Below are 22,030 nucleotides of genomic sequence, written 5' to 3'. Positions count from 1 at the left end.
ATTTTCCGTCTTGACGGACGCCCGCGTTCAACCCCTGGATGAATGGCCCTGTGCTGAATAAGTTATCGGCAGACACACAAAGGGAAGAGTGCGCCTCGCAAACAACACAGCAGCGCTGCAAAGCACCAATCTCTCTTTCCTCTCCTCCTCAGCCTTTTCTCCACCATCACATCCCCGACACTTCCCCCTGCTCCCACTAGACGGGCGGCAGGCCCACGCCACAGACTGAGAGCTCACCTGTATTTATTTGCTTTTTTTCCACAGAAGCTCACAGTAGGTGGGGGAAAAAATGAAACGGATATAAAAAAAAAAAGTGAGAGGAAGGAAGAAAGGAAGGAAGGACGCAAGCATCTATGTTTGTTGAAAAGATATTTACCTCCTCTGCTCAGTTTTGTTTCATCTGTGCAGCTCCTCTCTTATGTCTCAGAGAAGACAAGGACCTCCTTTGGACAACACTGAAGACGTTTGAGAAGGTGTTTTTGTTGTTCTTAAGACGAGTTCCACAGCATGATCAGTGAGAATGCTTTGGTTTCATATGATGTTTGTTTTGTTCCTGTTTTCTGTCGGTTGGTCCCGGCTCACCAGATTAGAATCACTACCGTGCGGTGCTCCTGTGAGTGGTTAGGTGGGTTCTCCCTGCGACTGCTAAACAGGGCTGAGGGAATAATGGCTTTGGGATACGGCAAAATAGTCCTTTTCCCAAACTGTGACGGCTGTGTTAGTTGTATCACCACCGAGCCTTCTCCCTCGCTGTCACTCAAAAGTAGCAGTGGAACTTTTGGACAGGAGAGCCTCTTTCCCCTCTGACGGGGAAATCAGAGGGTGCCGTGGCCCGACAGGCGCTCGACGGCAGATCAAACGGGGCGGGTACCCTTGGAGTGACACCTGGAGCCACTTCAAGGGATGAGAGCGCCACTGATCTCCAGTCATCTCGTCAGAACGACAGTCTGTCAGGGTTAAAGGAGGGGAAAAGAGAAGTTCCATCAACTAGGACGGCGTGGAAGAGATCGAACGGAGCCGGTCACCTCTGTGCCGCGGCCCGGCTGACCCTTGAGCCTTTGTGGAGAAGTGACGGTGCAAGAAGTGGGATGTTCCCCCTCTTTGTCAACACTGCAGCTGATAAAGACTTTGCACAGACGCAGATTAAACTCCTTATGCTGCTCTGATTGCTTCAGGAATGACACACCAATCTAAAATCAACTTGGCTAGAGAATCTAAAACAGTACCACCACATTTTGATGAGAATTCAACTATGTCCCGAGCCTGTCTCAAACACTCTGCTATAGGCGAAATAATAGAGAAAGGGAGAAATGGAAGAGGGAAAAAAGGGAGGCTTTGGCAGCCAGCTAAGTGAGTCAATCCTCAACAGACAAATGCATCCCTTATATAAAACAACAACACGTCTTTGCCCTTGTCAACAACCCCTTCCTCTACAGCCCGGGCTTGTGAGTGTGTGTGTGTGTGTGCCTGCGTGCGCTTTCTCCTCTCTGCACAAAAAAAAAAACCGTCCCATCAGCACTCTCTAATGGGCGAGGTGGAGGAAGAGAGGAGAAGAGAGAAGGCAGGAGGCAGAGTGAAAGAGAGGTGGCAGTGCTGCTTGTTTGGCTCAGGAGCAGTGAGTAATGAGGCTGAGGCGCACCCTGTCATTGTCCCAGCAGCAGCCTGTAGCCACACACACACACACACACACACACACACACACACACACACACACACACACACACACAAGCGCACACACAAACCCTCCAAACATACCAGGGAAAAAGTGCAGACAGTAAAGGCACATATCTGCCTTTCCAAACAGAAATGTCAAATAAAATAGCCTTGATAAAAAACAGGAAGCAAAGATGATCAGATTAGACGCGTTGAGAAGCGATACAGAGCGTCTACAGAACGTGACGCAAAAGATCAGCTGGCGGTGGGCGGTCTCTGACACGACGGGCGTTTCTCTGGTCAACATTCGGGATGATTGTTGTAGAAGATGCAGAAACAGCCTCTGTCTGATTGGCTAAAGCCTAGAGGCCATAAGGGCCGACGAGATCTTCCAGCGCTTCTTATTTGGCTGCTGACAACCAAACGACTCTCTGCACACGGTCTGCTGCAACCGCCAGTGAACATCAGCTGCGTTCATCTTGCTATATGTAAAGTTTAGTTGGGGCCAGACAGGATTCACGCTTCAACACTTAAGTCCTTTGGCAGGATAAAAGCCGAGCGGACATAAAAAGGACGGGACGTTTCCCTGGAGGAGCGCAGGAAAGGGCACGGCCAGGAACGACCCACAGGGACGGAGCAGTGTGAGGGTACGGGGGCGATCATGCCAGGTTGAGCACATTTGCAAAGTGTACCAATGTAGTACATGGACTTATCGTGGCAGAGACACGGAGGGGAGATCAGAGAGAGAGAGAGAGAGAGAGAGAGACGGAGAGAGAGGGAGATGGGAGAGACCGGAACACAGTCAGGACAGAACACAGGAAGCGTCGCTGGGGTTACACGGAGAAGTTCAGCTGCAATATTGAGTAAAATTCGAATGGAAAACAGAGCAAACAGTTGTCATCTCTTACCCATGATGCACTGCTCTAATGAAATCTATTGAGTGTGTGTGTGGGACAGTTAAACTCTCTTTAACCTAAAACTGGGCAATACAAGAGAAGTGAAAGGATAAACAGCTGATGTATAATTTGTATCTGTCAGAGTACATTTTTTAAATAATCTCGTCTTTTTGTTCTTCACAGCTTCACAAAAAGACATCTCACACACACACACAAACAAACACACACACACCATACAGCCCACTGGAGAAGCTGACTTCCATTAATTATGTGACCTACATATCCCAACAGTTAATATTCCAGATAGGCAGACAGAAGTAGAGTAAGAAAGAGAGAGAGAAGAGAGCGAGCGAGCGAGGGAATACTTTCACAGAGAGGAAAGAGGCCGAACCCCTAAGCAGCAGCATTAGCCGGTGATGAAGAGTAGAAGCCGGGGCGCGGCGTGACGACTTAGCTGCGACATGGAGCAACTGTGCAAAATCACAGAGACTCACTTGGCCGCACATTAACGCCTCTTGTCGGGATAAAATACGTGTCGGGAAAGAACGTTAGCTCCTCGCTGATGCTGCGGCCGCGTCGGTGTTTGAGCCGCCGCCGCTGCAGCGTCACCGCCGCAGCGGCTCGGGGGACTGATCTCTTAATCAGTGTCCGGGGCGAGCGTGAGTCGTGTTCTGAAGGCTGAGCCGCTGTCCATCCTGCCTGCCCGTCCCTACTGCCAGTCCCAGGCATGAATATGGAGCTGTTCTGTGGCTGGGAGCTTGCTTATGTTTTCTGTCTGATATCCAGGCCCCATTCCCATTTCAAAGGGAGGTCCACCCGGGGCCTTGACTTTTTGATCTGCCTGGCGACTGAGTCGACCACCTGCATGTGGGATCAGCTGCCAGTGAGAGCAGACAACCCCTCTGCTTCAAAATACACCTCCTCCTCCTCCTCCTCTTCCTCCCCCTGCCGCCGTCTCCCCGCCTCATTGCCCTTCCCCGTGCCCCCTCCTTCCACGAGGCTGCCAGGAGCCTCAGCGGTCCTAACTGGGTCTGGAGCTGCATTCCCTATCCCAACTGTTCCTACTGTGCCAGGGCGAGGTGCTGGAGATGTTGGTGTGTGTGTAGCCACAGGACGGTTCCTGCTACGGTCACACAGCGAGCATCTCTCCCAACGTGGGCCATGAAGTCAGCCTGCTGCTGGCTCTATCAAAGCTTGTGTGGCATCTTCAAATCAGGCTCCTGCCACTGCAACGTCTGTAACACGCTCGCACACACACACACACTACCCATCAAAATGGAGAAAGTGAAGACCAGCAGACTCTTTCAGATGAAGGGAGAACGCATTCCTAATACGCGTCACAAATATTTCCCTTGACAATGAAGAGTGGCGCTAATCTAAAGAAGTTTATTCAACACTAACAAGAGGAGCCTGGGTAAATTGGTTTATAAAGGTAGATAAAGAAATAAGCACCATCTTGTGTTGTCAGTGTTGGCTGGAGCTGCTGATCACAGATATTAATATATAATAACGTTCTGACGGCCTTCACATCTTATCCGGATCACTGTGCATACCATGATATAATTAAAACTCATGGGATTTCAGATGACCGGATTAATAATTTACTAGGCGTGGACGTCCCTGGAAGCCCACGACGACACCGATGACATCCGCCACGTTAATGAACAGCGCTGACAAGTGAAGACGGAGAGGAGAAGACAGAGAGGCCGGTTGTGGCCCCGGCCCGGTCCGCAGCAGCGTAATGTACACACACACACACACGGGTTTGAGACTTTCTAATTACCCTCGTTGGCATCCGTGACTCCAACCAGTCAAGACGTTTCTGTGAGAATGGTTTTAAACAAAGCAACAGCTATTTGAGACGCGTGTGTATCCCCTGTACGTCTCTTACAGAAAGTGATATCTGTGGCGTCTTTATGTTAATTGGCTTTCTTGAACCGTGACAGCGAGTTTAATGAGTGTCTAATTGTTGCTCAGCTGGGGTGAGAGCCCCGCGAACCACGGAGACCCGGCAAGGGTTTAAAAACAAAACTACACAACGACAAAGGCCTCCATTTATTCCAAACGCTCGGGTTCATGTTAAATCCCTCAAATCGGGCCGGAGAGGTGTCAGGAATGTCTCAAAATATGAATGTTGGTACTTTCCGGCCTAAAGGAAACGGCTTGTCTTTATTTTGCGTGGCTTATTCTTCTGATTTCAGTTTCAGTAAGGAATCTTTGTGAAGTTTAAGCAACACTAACGGTCTATATGTGTCAGATTCCTATCACTTCCCTCCATGTTTGCATCTTCCTCTGCCTCAAACGCAAAACCAAACCACAGCGAGCGAGCGAGGCGTTCCTGTGTCTGTTGTATTAGCTCACTTCCACCGACAGAACAAGTCGTCACAAAAACTGCAAGCGAGACTCAAAGCAAACAAGTTGGAGAACGACAAAGCAGCCCCGCCCCCAAACCAAACAGCAGCGGGCGGAAAAGAGCAAACGCGGTTCGCCTAGACATCACACACACAAACAAACCATTAATCAAAAGGCGAAGAGAGGCAGGAGAGCAAATAATGAAATGGACGGGGAAATGAGGACAAATTGCCAAACAGGGGAGGGGTGGGCGGGGTCGACGCGGTCGGATATAACGGCGCCGCCAACCTTGATCTCTGCTTACATATGATGACCTCAGACACCGACAGAGACGACTCAAAAAAGAGTTTAAGCAATAAGGGAGGGGGGGTTGTGGTTATGTGCTTATGTTTATGTGCTCTTGCTCCCATCATGCATAGAGGCGGGCGGGGAGCGGGGGCGGCGGGGAGCCGGTCGCAGGGCCCCACTCTGGAAAGCCCTCATAAATCCTGATTTGAGCCGGGGCGCTAAGCGGAGGAGGGTGAGGGGGGGGCGAGGGGGCCGCAGAGTGGGAGGGAGGGGCGGCCCGCCTCTCAAAATGCTACGTCTGATTAAGTCTTCCCATTAGGTGACAGCTGAACTTTAACATTAATATGATAATATTGAAATAAGCGTGCGTTATTTACTTCGCCGGGCGGAGGAGGGGAGGAGGGGAGGGGAGGCTGGAGCGGGAGGCGGTGGGGATGATGAATGATTTCTGGACAGCTTTGGGTGACACACCAGGCGAGGTTGCCCTCCCCGCCCCTCCCACCTTCCTCCCTCCTCCTCCTCCTCATCCCGTAATCAGACTTGACAAAATGGAAGACATATGCAGAAAATATTGGTTACAGTCGGCGACGCAGCCGTCCTCCTCCTCAGGCCCTCTGCCTGCTCGCTCGCAGCCCGCCGGACGCCCTGTGAGCCGCCCTCCAAATTGTCCACGGGCACTGAAGCGTCCATTTCAATTGGCACTTCCTCCCCGGCCCGGGATTTTACATTTACTTCGGTGTCATTTACATATTACTCTTAATCAAAACCCACAGAGGGGCGACAGGGAGAGAGAGAGAGGGAGAGGGAGAGACTGAGAGAGAGAGAGAGAGAGAGAGAGAGAGAGAGGGAAAACAACAAGAAAGAGAGCGAGAGAGAGAGAGAGAAACAAAACCGTGCCGTCACGGTTCAGGGACAAGCACACAGGCACTTTATGAAACGGAGATGTGACAAGACATTACGGTGTGTGTGTGTGTGTGTTTCTGTGTGTATGTGTTTGAGTGTGTGTGTGAGGGCGCAAGATAATTCTAGGGCCTATTGAAATATTTGCGTGTGCCTCTGACAGCGGCGGCGGCGCCTTGTGGGGCTTCCTTGTGCGTGAAGTAGCAAAGCCAAAGACAAAAGAGTGCCAGTTGGATATGGGTGGTAAGTGCAGATTGAGGGAAAACAAAGGGAAAGGAAAAGACGGATGGATAGCTGACACGTACAGAGTGCACTCGCCTTTTCAAGCTGCTGCTTCTTCTCTACGCTACGCTGGGCCGCACTCCGCTCCTCTCACTAGAACGAGGAACAAAGCTGCGCGGGAAACATTTTGACACGAGCGCAGACGACGCCGCTCTTCTCTTAATTTGCACGCGCCGATCCCGGGCTGAGCGCCGCTACGCCGGGGCTCACACACGCGGGAATGAACTCGCCTTATGAGAGGAAGACGAGGAGAAAACACACGTGTACACAAAGCCCCCCTTACCCACAACATAACACACACACACACACACACACACATTCAGAGAGGTTCAGAAACAGGGTCCCTACCTGACTCTTACCTTCTTAGCATTCCCGTGAGGATGCGGGAACTCTTGCCTAAGTTGGCGTCCGTTTCCCTCAGCTGAAAGACAAGAAGAAGGAGAAGAAGAAGGAGAAGAAGAAGGAGAAGAAGAAGAGAAGGAGTGAATCACGGTCATTAAAACACACATCTGCTTGATCACCGTGTGGCTCCTTGTTACACAATTAGCAGAGCAGAGCGGTGAAACGTCTCCGTTCCTTTTTCCGACGGCGCTCCGGTATACTTTTCTCTCCCCAACCTTGAAATCTGCTGCGTGTGGAAGTTTTGGGGGTATTTTTGTGTCCTGCAGAGCTGCACGCTGCACAAAGGTGAGGTATTATGGGAAACCGCCGTCTGATGCAATTGTATAAACAGCTTAAACACAGCGTTGCATCACTGCGTTGAGTCGATGTCGCAATAGTTTTCTGGCAGGAGTGAGGAGCGCAGCGTTAACTCTCGCCAGCCAACACAACAAAAAGCTATTAAGTGAAGGAATTAGACAAATAATCCCACACATTTCGCAGCTTTTGCTCTCATTTAACGGATCTGAGGTGTGTTTAAATATTCTGTAGGTTGTTTTCATGCTTCCTGTTCACTCCATCCTGTCTCCTCTTCACTCCATCCTGTCTCCTCTTCTCCTCTCTCTGCCTCTCCAGGGGTCACAGAAATGTTTTTATCCCCCTCTATCATCATGTGTGTGTTGGGGACTTTTTAGATGCACAGGAACACACTGAATGTTGCCAATACAGTGTGTGTGTGTGTGTGTGTCGGGTGTGTGTGACTGCATAAAGAATGCTGATGCCGCACTGAGCGAGCTGCCATCGCCGTCGTACCTGCAGTCGCATTTCAGGAGAATGATGTGTGCGTGTGTGTGTGTGTGTGTGTGTGTGTGTGTGTGTGTGTGTGTGGTGAGTCTTTTGCAGAGTTTCTCTCTGGAGTCAGCAGGGAGTCATTCATCTTCATCTCTCTCAAAGATAATCACCGCTCCCCCCCAATAAAGCCGCTCTCACTCTGCACGTTCCCTCATTTCTTATTGTTCTTCATCAACGTGTTGTATTCCACTCCACACTTCCACTCTTCCTCCCGTCTCTTCTTCTTCTTCTCTTCTCTTCTCCTCTCTTCAAAGTCTCCTAGCCTCTCGTTTCTGGCTCCTCTTCCACTCCCGATGCCCCCCTTCCCTTCCCTTCCCCAGCCCTCCCTTTCTCTTCTGCCGCTACTTTCTTCCTCTTCTTCATCCGTCCTTCCCTTCCCAGCCTCTGGCAGTCTGCGCCGGTTGTGTTGCCTGGTTGCCAGAGCCGAGGATGCGATGTGGTACAGGGTAGGAGGTGGGGGACCTGGGGTTTGGGCCCTCTGGCAAAGACAACAAGTCCTGCAGTTGCCTGATGTCTGCCTCTACCCACAGATCTCTGTCCCCTAGACGCTCCACACTTTCTCCCAAAATACATCTCTCTGAATCGTTCCCCTCTCTTCCATGCCTCCCCGACCAAATCGCTCTCTTCCTATGTTCACTTAAAATAGCACAAACTGGAATTTACTCTGCTAACATGCATAGAATGAGAGGGAGGCGTTTTTAACACCTCTTAACCGCAAGATTCAGCTTCCAAAGATGGAGGACGTGATGAAGGAAACTTCAGTCTGGGTCACTTCCCAGGCCTTTACAGACGGACCTGTCTGCTTATGTGGGTCCGAATTAGGGCTCAGTTATGTTTTATTTTCTATTCCTACTCTACACCGCGTATTTATCTGTGTACTTTCAAGTCTCTGTGGGTCTAGAGTCCATTGAAAACACACCTACGTCTTTAATGTGATCTCATATCTGCTGTCTTGTTTGTGTGCTAGACTGAAGTCGGATTTTCTCGGGGGTTCGCCGCTGCTTTGACCGAGCGCTGAAACCTGCCACCGACTTCCATTCCTACCATAAAAGCAAAAACAAAAGGCCACACCTCCTGCTGAGCGATGGGGCTCGTGTGGGGATGTTTGTGTGCGTGCGTGTGTGTGTGAGTGTGTTTGTAGGTTTGAGTGTCGACATTAATGCTAAAACTATCCCTCCTTCATCTTCCGTCTCTTTAAATGCAAAAGAGAGACGCTGACGCCGACGGACCCCTGCCTCCCCACGTCATTACATTTGGGCTTCGTCATCCTCACTTTCTGCTCCTACAAACTACCAGTGTGTGTGTGTGTGTGTGTGTGTGTGTGTGTGTGTGTGTGCTAAGAAGCCTCTTGGGAAGATGAGAGAGAGAGAAAGCAAAGAGAAGGAGAGTGTTGTTACTCTGTGGACCTTTTTGAAAGGAGATGTTTGATTTCCTTTGAAATTGCCCCACTGCCATGTTGTGATCTTTAAGCTTTCTGCGTTGAGGGGGCCTGCCAGGGTTTGACCCCCTTCCTGCGTTTGGTCTTTCCTGTCTCTGCCTACCTGTCTGTGTTTGAGCTGACTGGCGGTAAAAGAGGGGCAGACCCAAGAAAAGGGACCCTCGGCGTGGAAAGGGACAAGGACGGGGACGGAAGGGGAGAGCAGAGGAGAGGAACAAAGGAGAGAAGGTGGAGGATGCGTGTGACCTGGCACTCCACTCAGGCGTCCTACAGAGGGGGGCGGGGGGGCAAAGTGTGTGTGGCCTCATGGAACAGCAACAACAAAGCACAGACACAATCCATACTGTGCTTACTCATCACTGCTGACCCACAAATGTGTGTGTGTGTGTGTGTGCGTGCGTGTGTGTGCTAGTGTAAGCATGTTCAAAAATGTGGCGTGTGTGTGTGCGTCGACCGCCCGCATTTGCGCGCCTTTGCTGGGTAAACCATGGGAAAAAAGTGTTGAATGTTGTCGGTGTGGCCGGCCAGGAGCGAACCCTTTACGCGTCTTGCAAACACTTGCTAGAATTGATACACATGTGTGCAGCGGGCACCGTGTGTGTGTGTGCGTGTGTGTGTGAACTCACCCTTTCCCTGGCTCTCTGGATCTTCTCACGGTCGGTGTTCAGGTTGGCAAGAATCTCCTGACCAACTTGTTCTGCAAGAGAGAGAGAGAGAAACAGATTTCCCATCATTGAGCTGCACAGAGCGGCACAACGGCGTTCCCTGGTGATGTGACGAGGCAGGAATTCCCAGATGTTCTTTGTGTAAAGTTTGTGACAATTGACAAAATATACGACATTGAAAAATCTGTGGGCGGAGCCTATATGGAGGGATGTAGATGAGGCGATGACAAGCAGCATAAATATCATAGCACACACACACACACAGAGTTGTGCACCAGCAGGGGGCGCTCTGAGTGACAGGGGTGCTTAATGCTGTACACACACACATCATGTATCTTATTATGCTGTATTAACACACACACATGGAGTCTCAGGGCCTCCAGACTCCATCCAGCCGATGTAATATTCATTAATTCTTTCTTTCTTAAACGCCTCTCGTCAGTCGGGGATGTAAACACGTTAAGGCGCTGGTTAGTCAACGTCCCCGACGAGCCACCTGACAAGCTCGTCAGTGGTCACTGTCAATTTGCTGTCCCTTGGGTTGAAGATGAGATAAAGAAAGCAAAATGATAAAACCAAATACGCCCACACACACACACACACACACACACACAAATCCCCCCCGTGTTGCCATCAGCGTAACCACATCGCTGCAGCATTATCGTTTTAAAATGAGGGAGGCAGAGGACGGATGAGGAGAGAACAGGAGAAGGAGTGAGGAATCTTTGCACGGATCAAAGACGGGCTTTCAAGCGCACCGAACAAATCTGGAATAAACAACGCACTAGCTGACTGTATTACACTACACAACTACACAGGTGCCGCACACCAAAGGGCCCACGTGCTGAGCGCCTGTTTGGGGAGGGGGGTGGAGGGGAACGGGCTACATCTGGCAGCTAAAGAGAGAGAGAGAGAGAGAGAGAGAGAGAGAGAGAGACTGTCAAATGACTGACATTTGTCTCCCATTCATCCCATTCTTTTTTACCCCCCCCACCCAAATGTGTCTCTTCCTGCCTTCATTAATTTCTAATCTGGGACGAGACAGATTGAAGGATACCCAGATTAAACAGTGCAGTCAGACAGTCACATGTGACAAATAGGGCAGATTAAAAGACTGAGTGTGGGTATTAATAACCATAAAACAAAAAATATACAAGCCCCCCCGCCTGCCTGCCTGCCTGCCTGCCTGCCTGCCTGCCTGCCTGCCTGCCTGCCGTCTCTACTGGAGAAAGAACAAGGGGATAAACAGGAAGGGAGTTGTAGTGGGATTCTTCTGTTAAAGAGACAAATAAGAACAACTATCCATCTCTGTCAGGGATGCGGCTTTTCTCTTAAATAAATGAGTGTGACAAGCGCCGCACCGGCAGAAAAGCCTGATTGCGGAGGGCCGGGCGACGCGCGGGGAAGATCGATGATGAGGCCTCCCGACGATATCCGAGTCCGAGCGCTGACAGACCATTGTTTGGAGACGTAATCATGGCTCCGGGACGGACGACACACACACACACACACACAGGTAAGACATATAAACAAAATAAAAACAAGAGGCCTCCTGTAATGAGCTTCCTCTCGCCGGACGACAACTCAGGTGTCTGTCCGTCGTATTGGAGGCTTAAAATAATAGACTTGTCCCTAAACTGCTCCTATTAAAACTGTCTTTCCAGTCCTGTAAAGTGTCTCAGCATCCAATCCAGAGTGTCCCAAAGAAAGACCTCCCCCCTCAGTCGACTCTTAAGTCATTAGAGTCTGAAACCAGAACAAAACTGGATGTTTAATTGAATCTATTGGCTGATTGGTTTAGAACACGTGTTGGTTTGGACCTATGGCTGCATCGATAGAAAGAGGTCCTGTACGTGTTGAACCTTCTCAGAGTTGTGAAACACGAGATCCCATCAGCTGTAATGGTCTCAGCTCCAATCAATCTCTTGCTGAGATAAACCTACAGTTTATGAACCGAGAACAGGGACAGCGTGTCAAAGAAACCTTTCAAAACGGAAAAAATACCAAAATAATGGAAGAGCGGAGAAATAATTTATGGTTAATGCCCCCGACTTGTTGCTCGTTAGCGGGTAAAATATTCCTCTCCTGTTTAAACAGCTATTAACAATTTAAATAACCCTGGCGCAGAGGCCTTGCTCTGACTCACTTGTTACAGATCCACATCCCCGAAGGTCCATTTAACAAGCCCATTATTCCATTACGTTACTCTCGCCACGGCGCCGCGGGAGAACCCTTCGTTTGACTCAATCCTCCGTTTGGGAACGGCGGAGAAGAATTAGTGTAGGAAAGTTGAAGGCGCAAATTGGGTCGGCGTCGGGGAAAAAACCACGGCGGCGCAAACGGAGATAACAAATGGAACGCCATGCTAACACCTCGTTCTTCACTTAATACCAATGTGGCGCTTGCTCAGTTTTAGGACATCAAGTCTCTTGCTAAGACGAGAATAACGACTTCCTTCCGACAATTCGGGATCAACGGCTAATTCCCAATTCTGTGTTAAATGTAAATACGGCAACCTGCACTGTCAGCTGGGCCCGACTGAGAACAATGCACCAAAGACGGCCAAACAATCCCAAGTGCTGCAGGCCTCAACTTTCCTCTGTCCGTAGACCTCTTTAATTGGACACATCATCTATTTTACAGGAGGTGTTTCAGAGCGGTTCCACGCCGTCTGAGGCCCTCTGTCCCTCTCCCTCTGTCGCTCGCTCGCTCTTTTCTCCCGGCTTTGCTCCTGTGCGTCCCCAGAGCTGAAAGGGTACAAGACCTGACACCGGTGAGCTCTGCGGCTCGGCACAGCTCCTTTTCATTAAGCGGTTGAGACCACTTTTTGAAGGTTACCACACACACTTTTATCCGGACACGAGCCACACACTCCCAACAAACGGTGTGTGTGTGTGTGGGGGGGGAGACCCGCGGGGAGGGCTGGGGAGGAAGTGAGGAGGAGCCTGATAAATGACAGACCACACGTTTCTTTTGCTCAAAATTTCTATCACTACACACACACACACACACACACACAGTGCAGCAACTTATATGCCTGAGACTCCCAGGTGAATAAAGTTACCTGTCTTTGTACACTTTCCGAGGAGCTTCTTTTTTTTTTAAGGACTTCTCAAGTCTACAACTGCCTGGTGACACACTTTCATCACCTCCATCAAAGTTGTACCCACACTGGGATGTATTTGTAATGCTGAGCCCACAGGCCATGAGGCTAGAGCCTTCACACTGAGCTATAGCAGAAAATAAAGAGGTGCCAACTACTGGGTCACACGGGGGGCATGTAGCATCTTGGGGCTTAACAATGTTTTGACAGCTCACTTGCAAAACCTCTCTTGCATGTTAATCAGGAGCGGTTACTTTGCAGAACGGGCGAGTGTTCGATAACAACAATAGGAAAGGATTTCATAAGGAAGGAAGGAAGGAAGGAAGGCCTGCTCTGGTGAGAATGTACGCGCTTGAAACTCTGAGACGAAGACGATTCTGGTCGAAGGAGGGGGGAGACGTCGGGCGATCCTAGTAGCGTTCCGTCGGCTCTTTCCCCTCGTATGTACGCGAGTAGCGGTGGGCAGTCAGGGTGGATTTCTGGGGCCTTTCTTCACTCCGCCAGGCTCTGTTTTATTCATTGCCTGCGCCCTGACCCTGTAGAGCTCCTGTTCTGACAAATCACTTCTGATTAAGACAGATCTCCGTTAGTCAGCCACTCAACTTGGCCTATTCATCATTCCGCAGAAAATATCCCTCTCTCCTCTCCTTCCCTCCCCTCCCTCCTCCTGCCTCGTTTGCCTGTCCGTCAGACCGGAGCAGGGCGCAAAGGAAATTTCCGCCGCTGTTTTAAATGGCTGATTATAGACAATTGGTGGATGGAGAGATGTAAGAGTGTCTTATGGGTGATAAGACGCAAGTTTAATGGGTATAAATGAGCGGGGCTGTAAGAGAGCAGCTGGTAATAGGACCATTTGTTTAAAGCTGAAACCAGGGTGGAGAGAATTGAAAGCTGCCTTCTCTCTCTACTTCAGCTCCCCCTCCTCTTCTCACTTCACCTCAGCCTCAAAGTCATATCTCAGCTCACTGGACTTACATTTACAACCAGCAAAGTCCCTTTCACCCCTCGTTGAATATGAACAAGAAACAAGGCGGACAAGAACGACGTGTTTAACATTTATCAAATTACCCGTACCTGTGTGTTCCTGCGGCTCCGCTAACACTCAATTCTATCCGCTGTTTGACAAAACCCCGTAAACAGGATGCTTCTGTGTTCTGTAATAATCAATCCAGTCAGACATGCAGGGACATTCATATGCAAAGTTCCGCGATAATAATAATAATAAACTACGGCAAACTCCTCACTCACTGTGCCAAGGCATGTAGAGAGAGCCGGGCCAGCTATTGTGCTACAATCTCTAACAAACCAGATTAAATTAACCTGAACGACAACCCTGCTTGGTGGCTGACAGAGGGGGGGCTGGGAGGGGGGGAGTGCGGAGAGAATGGTTCCCGCCAGCAAATTGCCTTGACTTAATCAACCAGTCTTACTGAAGCATCCAAATGAAAACTAATGGACTTTGGGTGCTTGCGGTGATTGGCCCACATGCAACAATGTGCGGGCAGGAACCGCCGCTTTCTGAGGTCCTCAATTAAAAAAAAACACCAAAAAAAACATGGAATATCTACACACGGCTGGTCAGACCGAGCGATCTCATTGGTCAACGGAGTGGACTTATTAATTCCATTTCCACTGCTGGCGTTTTTTTATTTTATTTTTTTTATGTGTTGATTAAACTTGGTCAAAAGCGTAAAAAATGTATGAAGAATTAAAACTCAATATTCCAACCAGCTAAATTGTGTATGTATTATTCATAGAGCGCTGACATTTGGTGTCACGCAATTGTACAGGCCACATTAGAAACGCACAAAAAATAAATGATATAAATAGGCTAAATAGGAAACACTCATACATCATTCTTTTCAACTACTGTCAGCTTGAATAATAAAAGCAGCAGTTGGAGTGCTTTAGTTTCTTACTTAAATGAGGTTTTCAAGCACCTGGGATGTCAAATGACTCGGACTCACATAGCGACCACCGCTGAGCTGAAAGGCAAAATACATACGAGCGCTACTGACGGGAATATGAGATAGGATTCTGTTGGAAGGCGAATATAGAGCAAATTTGGACAAGAGCAAAGTTCAGCCAGCGCCGCAGAGACTGAAGCGATGCGTGTAGGAGAAAAACAACATGTCAGTTAGTCCTAATCAAGCATGTCTAGTTTAACATCTCTATACGAAGATGGCTACAAAGTTTGGCAGTTTCGTCAGGCAACAGTCTCTCCGGAAAGAGAGAAAGGAGGAGGAGGGAAGGAGACGGAGGAAAGTTGACGTTCCTCTGATTCTTTTTCTACAGTTTAGCAGCGTTAATCATCGCATTACGGCTGATTAAAGGCTTTTACGTCTCTAATCGGAAAGTTGACAGGCAGATCAAAGAGCTCCGACACAAATTTTCTTGCCTTTTAATTATCCGTACAACGCCACACCTCGGGCGGCTCTTCCCCCTGCCTATCTCCTCCAAACTCGGCGAAAGGCTGCGAGAGGAGATCTAACACTCCACAACAGTTCATTATCCAATAAAATGGGGATGGAGGGAAAACATGGAAGAGGGAGGGAAAACACACACAATCATACACACACAAAATAAGCCTCTATGATTGCTGAAATTCTGGGCAGGGGGGGGGGGGCTGCAGTGCTCTTTATTAGCACATCCCAAATTTGGAACGCCTTAATTATGTTTGTCAAAACTCAGACTTGGCGTCACCCTCATTTGCATGTTTTGACAGGGCCTGTTGGGAGTCTCCACCTCCGCGCCTCTTCAAAGCGCGAGGAGCGTTTAGCACTTTTCAGACACCTCCTGATAATGGCTTTGCTCGCCTGAAAATGAAAGAATAAACTTGTTAATTGCGCTTTGGAGGAGTTGCCCACCCATCTCGGCGGTTAAAGTTAGAACTGATACAAACACTGACTGAAGTGCACATGAAGGGCCCCTCTTGATCAATGCTTGATTATGGCTCCCCCGTTTAGAATGATGAGGACGCGACGCCTTCCACTGCCCAGCTGTTCTCTGTCAAGTGGCTTGAACACGAAAGAATCCTATTTCAGGAAAAGATTTGGTTGAGCTCGGGTGCCTTTCTTCAATTGCTGCTGCACCAGATTCCAACCCGGATCAGTTTGTTGTGTGGCAGAGGAGCGTCTGCGTCTACATCTCAATATTTCATTTCCAATTTATTTCCAAGACATTTGTTGTCAGCAAACTGCGTCTGGCATTACTTCCCCTGGCATACATCAACATTCTCTTTTGCAAAGTTTAAGTTGCTCAAAGAAACAACAGTGTCACCTGTTGTGAGAACACTGCGTCATTGTGGCCGTCTCGACACGCAGTACAAACACAAGTTCATGTCTCACTTTAGGGTAACACCATCACACTTCCCTGCTCTGGTTAAAGGAAAATAATACCGCTATTATAAGTGGAATCTGAGGCACAGAGGCGACTCAGAGTAGACAGACACATCATGCGACTCATTTAACAATGACCGCGGCCATGAGACATGAAGGCAGATTATTGTCAGCTGCCACCGTGAACGCACACAACATGGCACCACATGTGAGGGCAGGCCACAGCCTCTGTGGACAGCATACAGCACATTGTTTATCTGCACTTTTAATTGTTTTACAAAGATACAGATCGATTTCTAAGCAACAAATTCGAAAGAATTCAAACCTGGAGCATTGTCAATGTAACACACAATCGTGTTTTGGTACCAAGAAGGTTCGGAACTAAGAATGTGAATGGGAATTCAGCAATTTTTCAAGGCCTCAGTGTGATAAATAGTGAGGTAATAGAACTGTTGTTTCCCATTCTATCACATTCCTGAAGGGAAAGTGTGCTCTGTTAAATCCGTCTACATGATTTATAGTGTTGAGATCACAAACTATTGTCTGTTTCCTCCCTCTGTGTGACAGCAGTCGGACAACTTCGACAAGACAGATATTTTGTATTGTATTGAGCTGCTTACAGAGAAAAATGACAAAACCACATCCAGGGCCGTCTGACCACCACCCACCCACACACACACACACACACACACACACACACACACACAGACACACACACACACACACCTGCTCGGTTCCATAAACTTGAGTGTGTGTGTGTGTGTGTATCACTGGCAGGGTGACAAGGTGTCTCCTGTTCCTCATCATTAACTAAAACAGCTTCAACCCGCCTGCCACCATCTCCCTCACTAATGAAGCATATCTAAGTTTTAAGACATGGCAGAACTAATTTAATCTATCTTCTGAGGGGCCTTAGCACCATCAAATTAATTATTCATAAAGGACATGATATTATAACTCAATTGTCAACTCACTGGCTGGCCTTTCTTGTAACCTCCCCCTGCCTGTCGCTCTCTTTTGTCTCGGGCTCCTTTCCTTTTACAGCGACTCTCCTCTCGCTTTTAATCTATAACTCGGCAGTACACATTGTCATCGCATCTGCAGAACAAAATAATTTGCTTTGTTTTTTTTGGTGTTTTTTTGAAGTTTGCAGACGGAGGTGACAGTCGGGCGGGGGCGGGGGGCAGGGGGGGGGTTGGTTGTGGTTGTGGTTGCTCCCTATGGGTTTTGCGCTGGGTGTGCTGACAGGGCCAGCTCCACCACAGAGGAAGAAGACAGACATGCAGAAAGAGAGGGAGAGAGGGAGAAAGAGAGAGAGAGAGAGAGAGTCATCATGTCTGTAATAACCCAACCTTAGATACCCTTGATTTCCCCTCATGAATAATATACCGTATGTCTCCTGGCAAAAGTAACCTTGCCATAGTTTTGTGTAGACAGGTTGGCCAGGAGGAGATGGGCACATTTTCATTTTCTTACCCTGCTTCTTCAAACCACTTTAAACCAGATGTCATTTCTTTCCCCCTCATGGGCAAGACGATGCTATTGCGCCCTGTCGTGACTGACAGAAGCAGCAGTAGCCAGAAAAAACCCCATCTTTAACAACTGTGAAGGCTAGGAGCTCGGAGAGGACATCGAAATACTTATTTTTCATAAGTACAGAAGTGTACCAAGAGCTGAGCAAAGCATAGGAGATATACTGTATGTTTAAGCACAAACGGTCTACAGCGGCTGGTCCAAGGACACCATGGAACGAGTCCGTGTCAGGCTCCACGTGTTCTATTAAAATAGTAGGCAACGACTTGGTGTCCTCCAGTTAGGGGGCAGCAACCATAGCTGGAACCCAAGTAGTTGTTTATCACCTACTATGGTAAACACACTTAAAATTTAGCAAGTGCAAGTCAAGGTTAGCAATGAAAAATGGAAGGTATTTGGTGCACTGAAGCTTTCAGGGAACTAGAAATTACAAATACTTTGTAGCATTTGCCTGATAAATTAAATTGTTGGCAATATCAACCCTAAGATATGAAGTCAGGCTCCACATGTCACGGTGTATGAATGGAAGCAGACGAGCTCTCCACATCAGGCTGCTGCACCAGGACAGAGTGTGAAAGTAATGGAGATGATGGCGGATAAGAAGTGATCCAATGCGATTACAGCGACACTATCACCAGTGTCAGTGGACAGTCCTTGCATGTTCCTTCCCCTGATTGTAATTGAGGCCGACGCGTGACAGCCCCCCCCCGTGCCCCCCTGCATCGCCCTGGGGCATAGGCCGCGCTGACGGTGGAGGCACAGGAGACAGTGGCACAGGGTCCCGGCCTGGCATGGCCATGGCACGGCACCCTTGGGGGCGCCGATTCTCCCCCTCGCAACCCGCCGCAACCCTTCATCGCCTCACCTCTGTCACCAGGCATCTCAGAGGCTAACGAGAGGGCAGCCCAGACTGTTTAACAATTCCGCCACATCCGTTCGGCGCGTATGCAAGTCGATCTTTCTCTCCCCCCTCTCTTCCATCAGCGTTCCTGCTCCGAGACCTTTGGTGAAATACGTGTCAGCTCGAGGAGACAGGCGCTCATCAACACTTAATACCTGGGAGGTATATTAATGCTGTGATGGTTTGCAGGGGAAAAACTGCTTTGTCCTCAGAGAGATAAAGGACAAAGACTTTGAGGACGTTAACTTTGACAGTTAATGTGGATGCCGTGGTAGGTATAGAATGAACACATGTAGGTTCTTCAAGGTCACTTCAGAAATACTTGGTGATTTGATTTCAATAAAAGAAGTAGTTAAGTGTTGATCAATATGTAACTGAGACAGATAGCAACAACACGGCTTCAGAGACGGAGGTTCCAGTGAGGGACAGAGAGATGGAATGAGTTTATATCTCTGTTCAGTTTCTCCCCAACAGGATCAGAGTATTTCAGTTCCACAAGTGCAGCTGGGAGCCTACTGGGGCCGTTGCTAATATCCAGTCGGAGATACATAATTAAAGCAGCGCGGAGAGGGAGCATGTTATTACCGATGTTTTCATTAGGCCAAGTTAAGGCATCGATCTCCCCCAAGACCAACAGACAACAGCAAGGAAGTGGAGGAGATAGGATGTTGCCTATAGGGGTATGGAACCGTGTTCAAGAACAGCTTGTTTCAGTGCCGGCTCTGTATCTTTCCGAGGTCTGGCTGTGCGGCTCCTCGAAAAAACACTTAATTTCGACATCAGAAATATGAAAAAGCATGTGCGGGCCTGCTTTTTCATGATATTTTCACCCTTTTCCCCAAGATCCAGGCTTAAATTAGCCAGGATTTTTAAGATCAGGGACTGTTTTTTAGGCTATGAAAAATGGATTAAATGAAGAGGAAGTCTGGCCTAATGAGCTCCCTGGGCTATGGAGCAGCAGGGACGGCGAGGGGAGAGAAGGGAGACGAGGCAAGCCTTTGAGGAAGAAGGGGCTGCAGCCATGCCCAAAGTGTGCCAACTTCGCTCTGGCGCCAATGGCACAGACGGCACCTGGGCAAAGCCTGGCCACCCTTGTCCCGTGCCAAAGGAGAAGAGAAGCAGAACGGCAAGTTTGCGCTGAACCTGAAAAGTTCTATTGGCCTTTTTTTCCCCCCTTTGAGGTACTTTTAGAACCGTCTTTTGACTCTTTCCGCTGATGGTCTTGTCCTTGAGGGGGTTGAGAAAAGTTCTTTCTTTTATAACAAGTAGAACTAACAAGCGTGAAATGCAATATTTATCAATCAATCAATCGGCTACACAAAGTAGATCTAAGATGAACTCCGACTGGAAGTTATGGAGCCTTGTCAAGATGGAAGACGGGTGGATAGAACAGGTTTGCCGCGAGATATGTGCTTTTTAAGGTAATATCTGTTGCAATATACATTTCCTTTTTCAGAGAAGGTGTAGAGGAGCCTAACAAGCTTTGAGCAGAGGGAATGGAACCTGCCTCAGTTTCACACGATTTAATTTATTCCACCGAATTCTCTATAGTAACACTGAACTGGCTAAAGTTGACCCAAACATAATAGACTAAACATGTGGCCGCTGCCTCACCACTGTAGCCGATCTTTCCCACATGTTTCGGTCTCGCACAGGAAGTTTTGGCGAGCGGAGTTTGACATTTTAAATGAAGCATTCGATTCAAACGTTCAGCCAAACCCTGAGACCGCCACAGCTGAGGTCACAACTCTTAATATTTAGATTTTAGTATTTATTTTCTTCTTCTGCCCATTAAAGCAGTTTGGGTTTATAGACTGGGTAAGTTGGGGGGTAGACGAGGAAGAACTACATCTACTGGATGGAGTCGATTTGTGGCAAAGACAAAGAATCTACTCCATCTACTCCAAGTGAGCTTTACACTGTGATAGGCGGAGGCTCGGAATAGAAGGTTGTAAGCCTTTTTTTTGCTGTTGTTGTCACCCAACACGTTTTTCATGTTCACAGCACTGGGAGAGAGCCGAGGGGGGATTACGCTAGCAAGTAGTGGCTGCTGGATCCGGGCCAAGGTAAACGGGGGAGGGGGCCGAGAAAACAAAACGGGAGGAAGGAAATCTTTCACTCACCTCGACGAGATACAGGTCAAGAGGAAGGGGGAGAGAGGCGCGGAGACAGCGGAGAACAACGGCCATGAGAGAGAGGACGGGAGAAAGGGTGGGGGGGAGGGGGGGGGGCATGTCGCCGGCACATTCTTTAGCTACTTTTCTTGACAGCGATTAGAACCTGTCAGAGCCTCTCCGCCTGCCACTCCTCTGGGCTCATAGGATGCCTGTCATTACAAAAAGCCCAGATTAAAATACCACACGGCCGAGGCAAGGGCCCTGACCCCCCCCCAGCACCCCCACCACTGCCTCCAACTACCCAGCAGAGAGAAATATCTGCACACACGGTCACACACACTTCGTCAAGAGGGAAGAAGGAGCGGAGAAATGCTGGCGTGAGCTAGAGAGAGAGAGAGAGAGAGAGAGAGAGCAGGGAGAGTCAAAGATAGATGAGGAGTAATGGAAATGCCGGACGGGGTGACAAGCAGCTGACCAAAGGAGAGGCACCAAGGTAAGGGTGAAGGATTGTGGGAAATCAGACAGAGGAGACATGGTGAGAACACTCCGTGCTCAGAACTCCAGAATAGTTGAAATTCTCAGCAAATTTTTCTGGCTTCCCATAAGAAAAACAGATCTCAGACAGCTCCCATATTCTGTGTGAAGATCTGGACCGTCGTTCCTCGCACTGAACACCGCCGCAGTTTAATTAGGCTAATGGCAACAAGACGTAGAGAAACGCTCGGGATTTTTTCAGCTCAAGCCTTCTGTGCATGTCAGATTGTATTTCTATAAGAGGCAGACGTATGCAAACACAGAATAATGAGTCCAATGTGTCTAGGATCAATCTGGTGCCAAGGAGAATCGTCTGTCCTGACACTGAAAAATGACCTATCTCAGCAAGATGTGGAGGGGGGCCGGCGTGTGTGACAGTCACCGGCACTGTGCTGACAGCCCAATAGAGTAGAGGAGGAAGGCATCATTAGGATCACACACACACACACACACACACAAATACACTCACACACACTCAGACACAGACAAACATACACAGAAGCACATCCACACGCACAAATGTATATGTATGTACACAATGTTCACATGCAAAGGTATTTACTCAGACATGAGGAAGAAATGTGTGCATGCTGCGCACACACACACACACACACACACATAGAGAAAAGCCATTTTGTGACTGATATTCTCTAACTCAAACGGAGCATGAAGTCGCGGCTGCTGTCATGTCACGGCGTCGAGCGCGCTTGCGGCGGAGCAAAGACAAGACTAAACGCCAGCAGAACAGACAGGGCAAAACAAACTGATGATTGGACAGAGCCCAGCCTGCTTACAGGCGC

The 22,030-nt window shown here is 48.8% G+C and overlaps 1 protein-coding gene across 2 annotated transcripts in view; it reads right to left on the bottom strand.

The window, feature by feature from the left end:
- Window positions 1–22,030, bottom strand: part of vti1a (vesicle transport through interaction with t-SNAREs 1A) — a 96,119-nt gene that overhangs the window by 25,266 nt on the left and 48,823 nt on the right. Inside the window, exons 6-7 of one of the 2 annotated variants that reach the window (XM_076152200.1) lie at window positions 9,666–9,736; window positions 6,720–6,792 (exon numbers count right to left, since the gene is read on the bottom strand). In XM_076152200.1, coding sequence (XP_076008315.1) covers window positions 6,727–6,792; window positions 9,666–9,736 — 137 coding nt within the window. In that variant the 3' untranslated portion in view covers window positions 6,720–6,726. The remainder of the gene's footprint in view (window positions 1–6,719; window positions 6,793–9,665; window positions 9,737–22,030) is intronic. The other variant, XM_076152199.1, reaches the window with a different exon arrangement.

Source organism: Genypterus blacodes, unplaced genomic scaffold (genome assembly GCF_046128005.1).
Source record: "Genypterus blacodes isolate CSIRO-AG114 ecotype Tasmania unplaced genomic scaffold, CSIRO-AGI_Gbla_v1 ptg000055l_1, whole genome shotgun sequence".
Lineage (NCBI taxonomy): Eukaryota > Metazoa > Chordata > Actinopteri > Ophidiiformes > Ophidiidae > Genypterus > Genypterus blacodes.
This window is presented reverse-complemented; position numbering and strand designations above follow the sequence as displayed.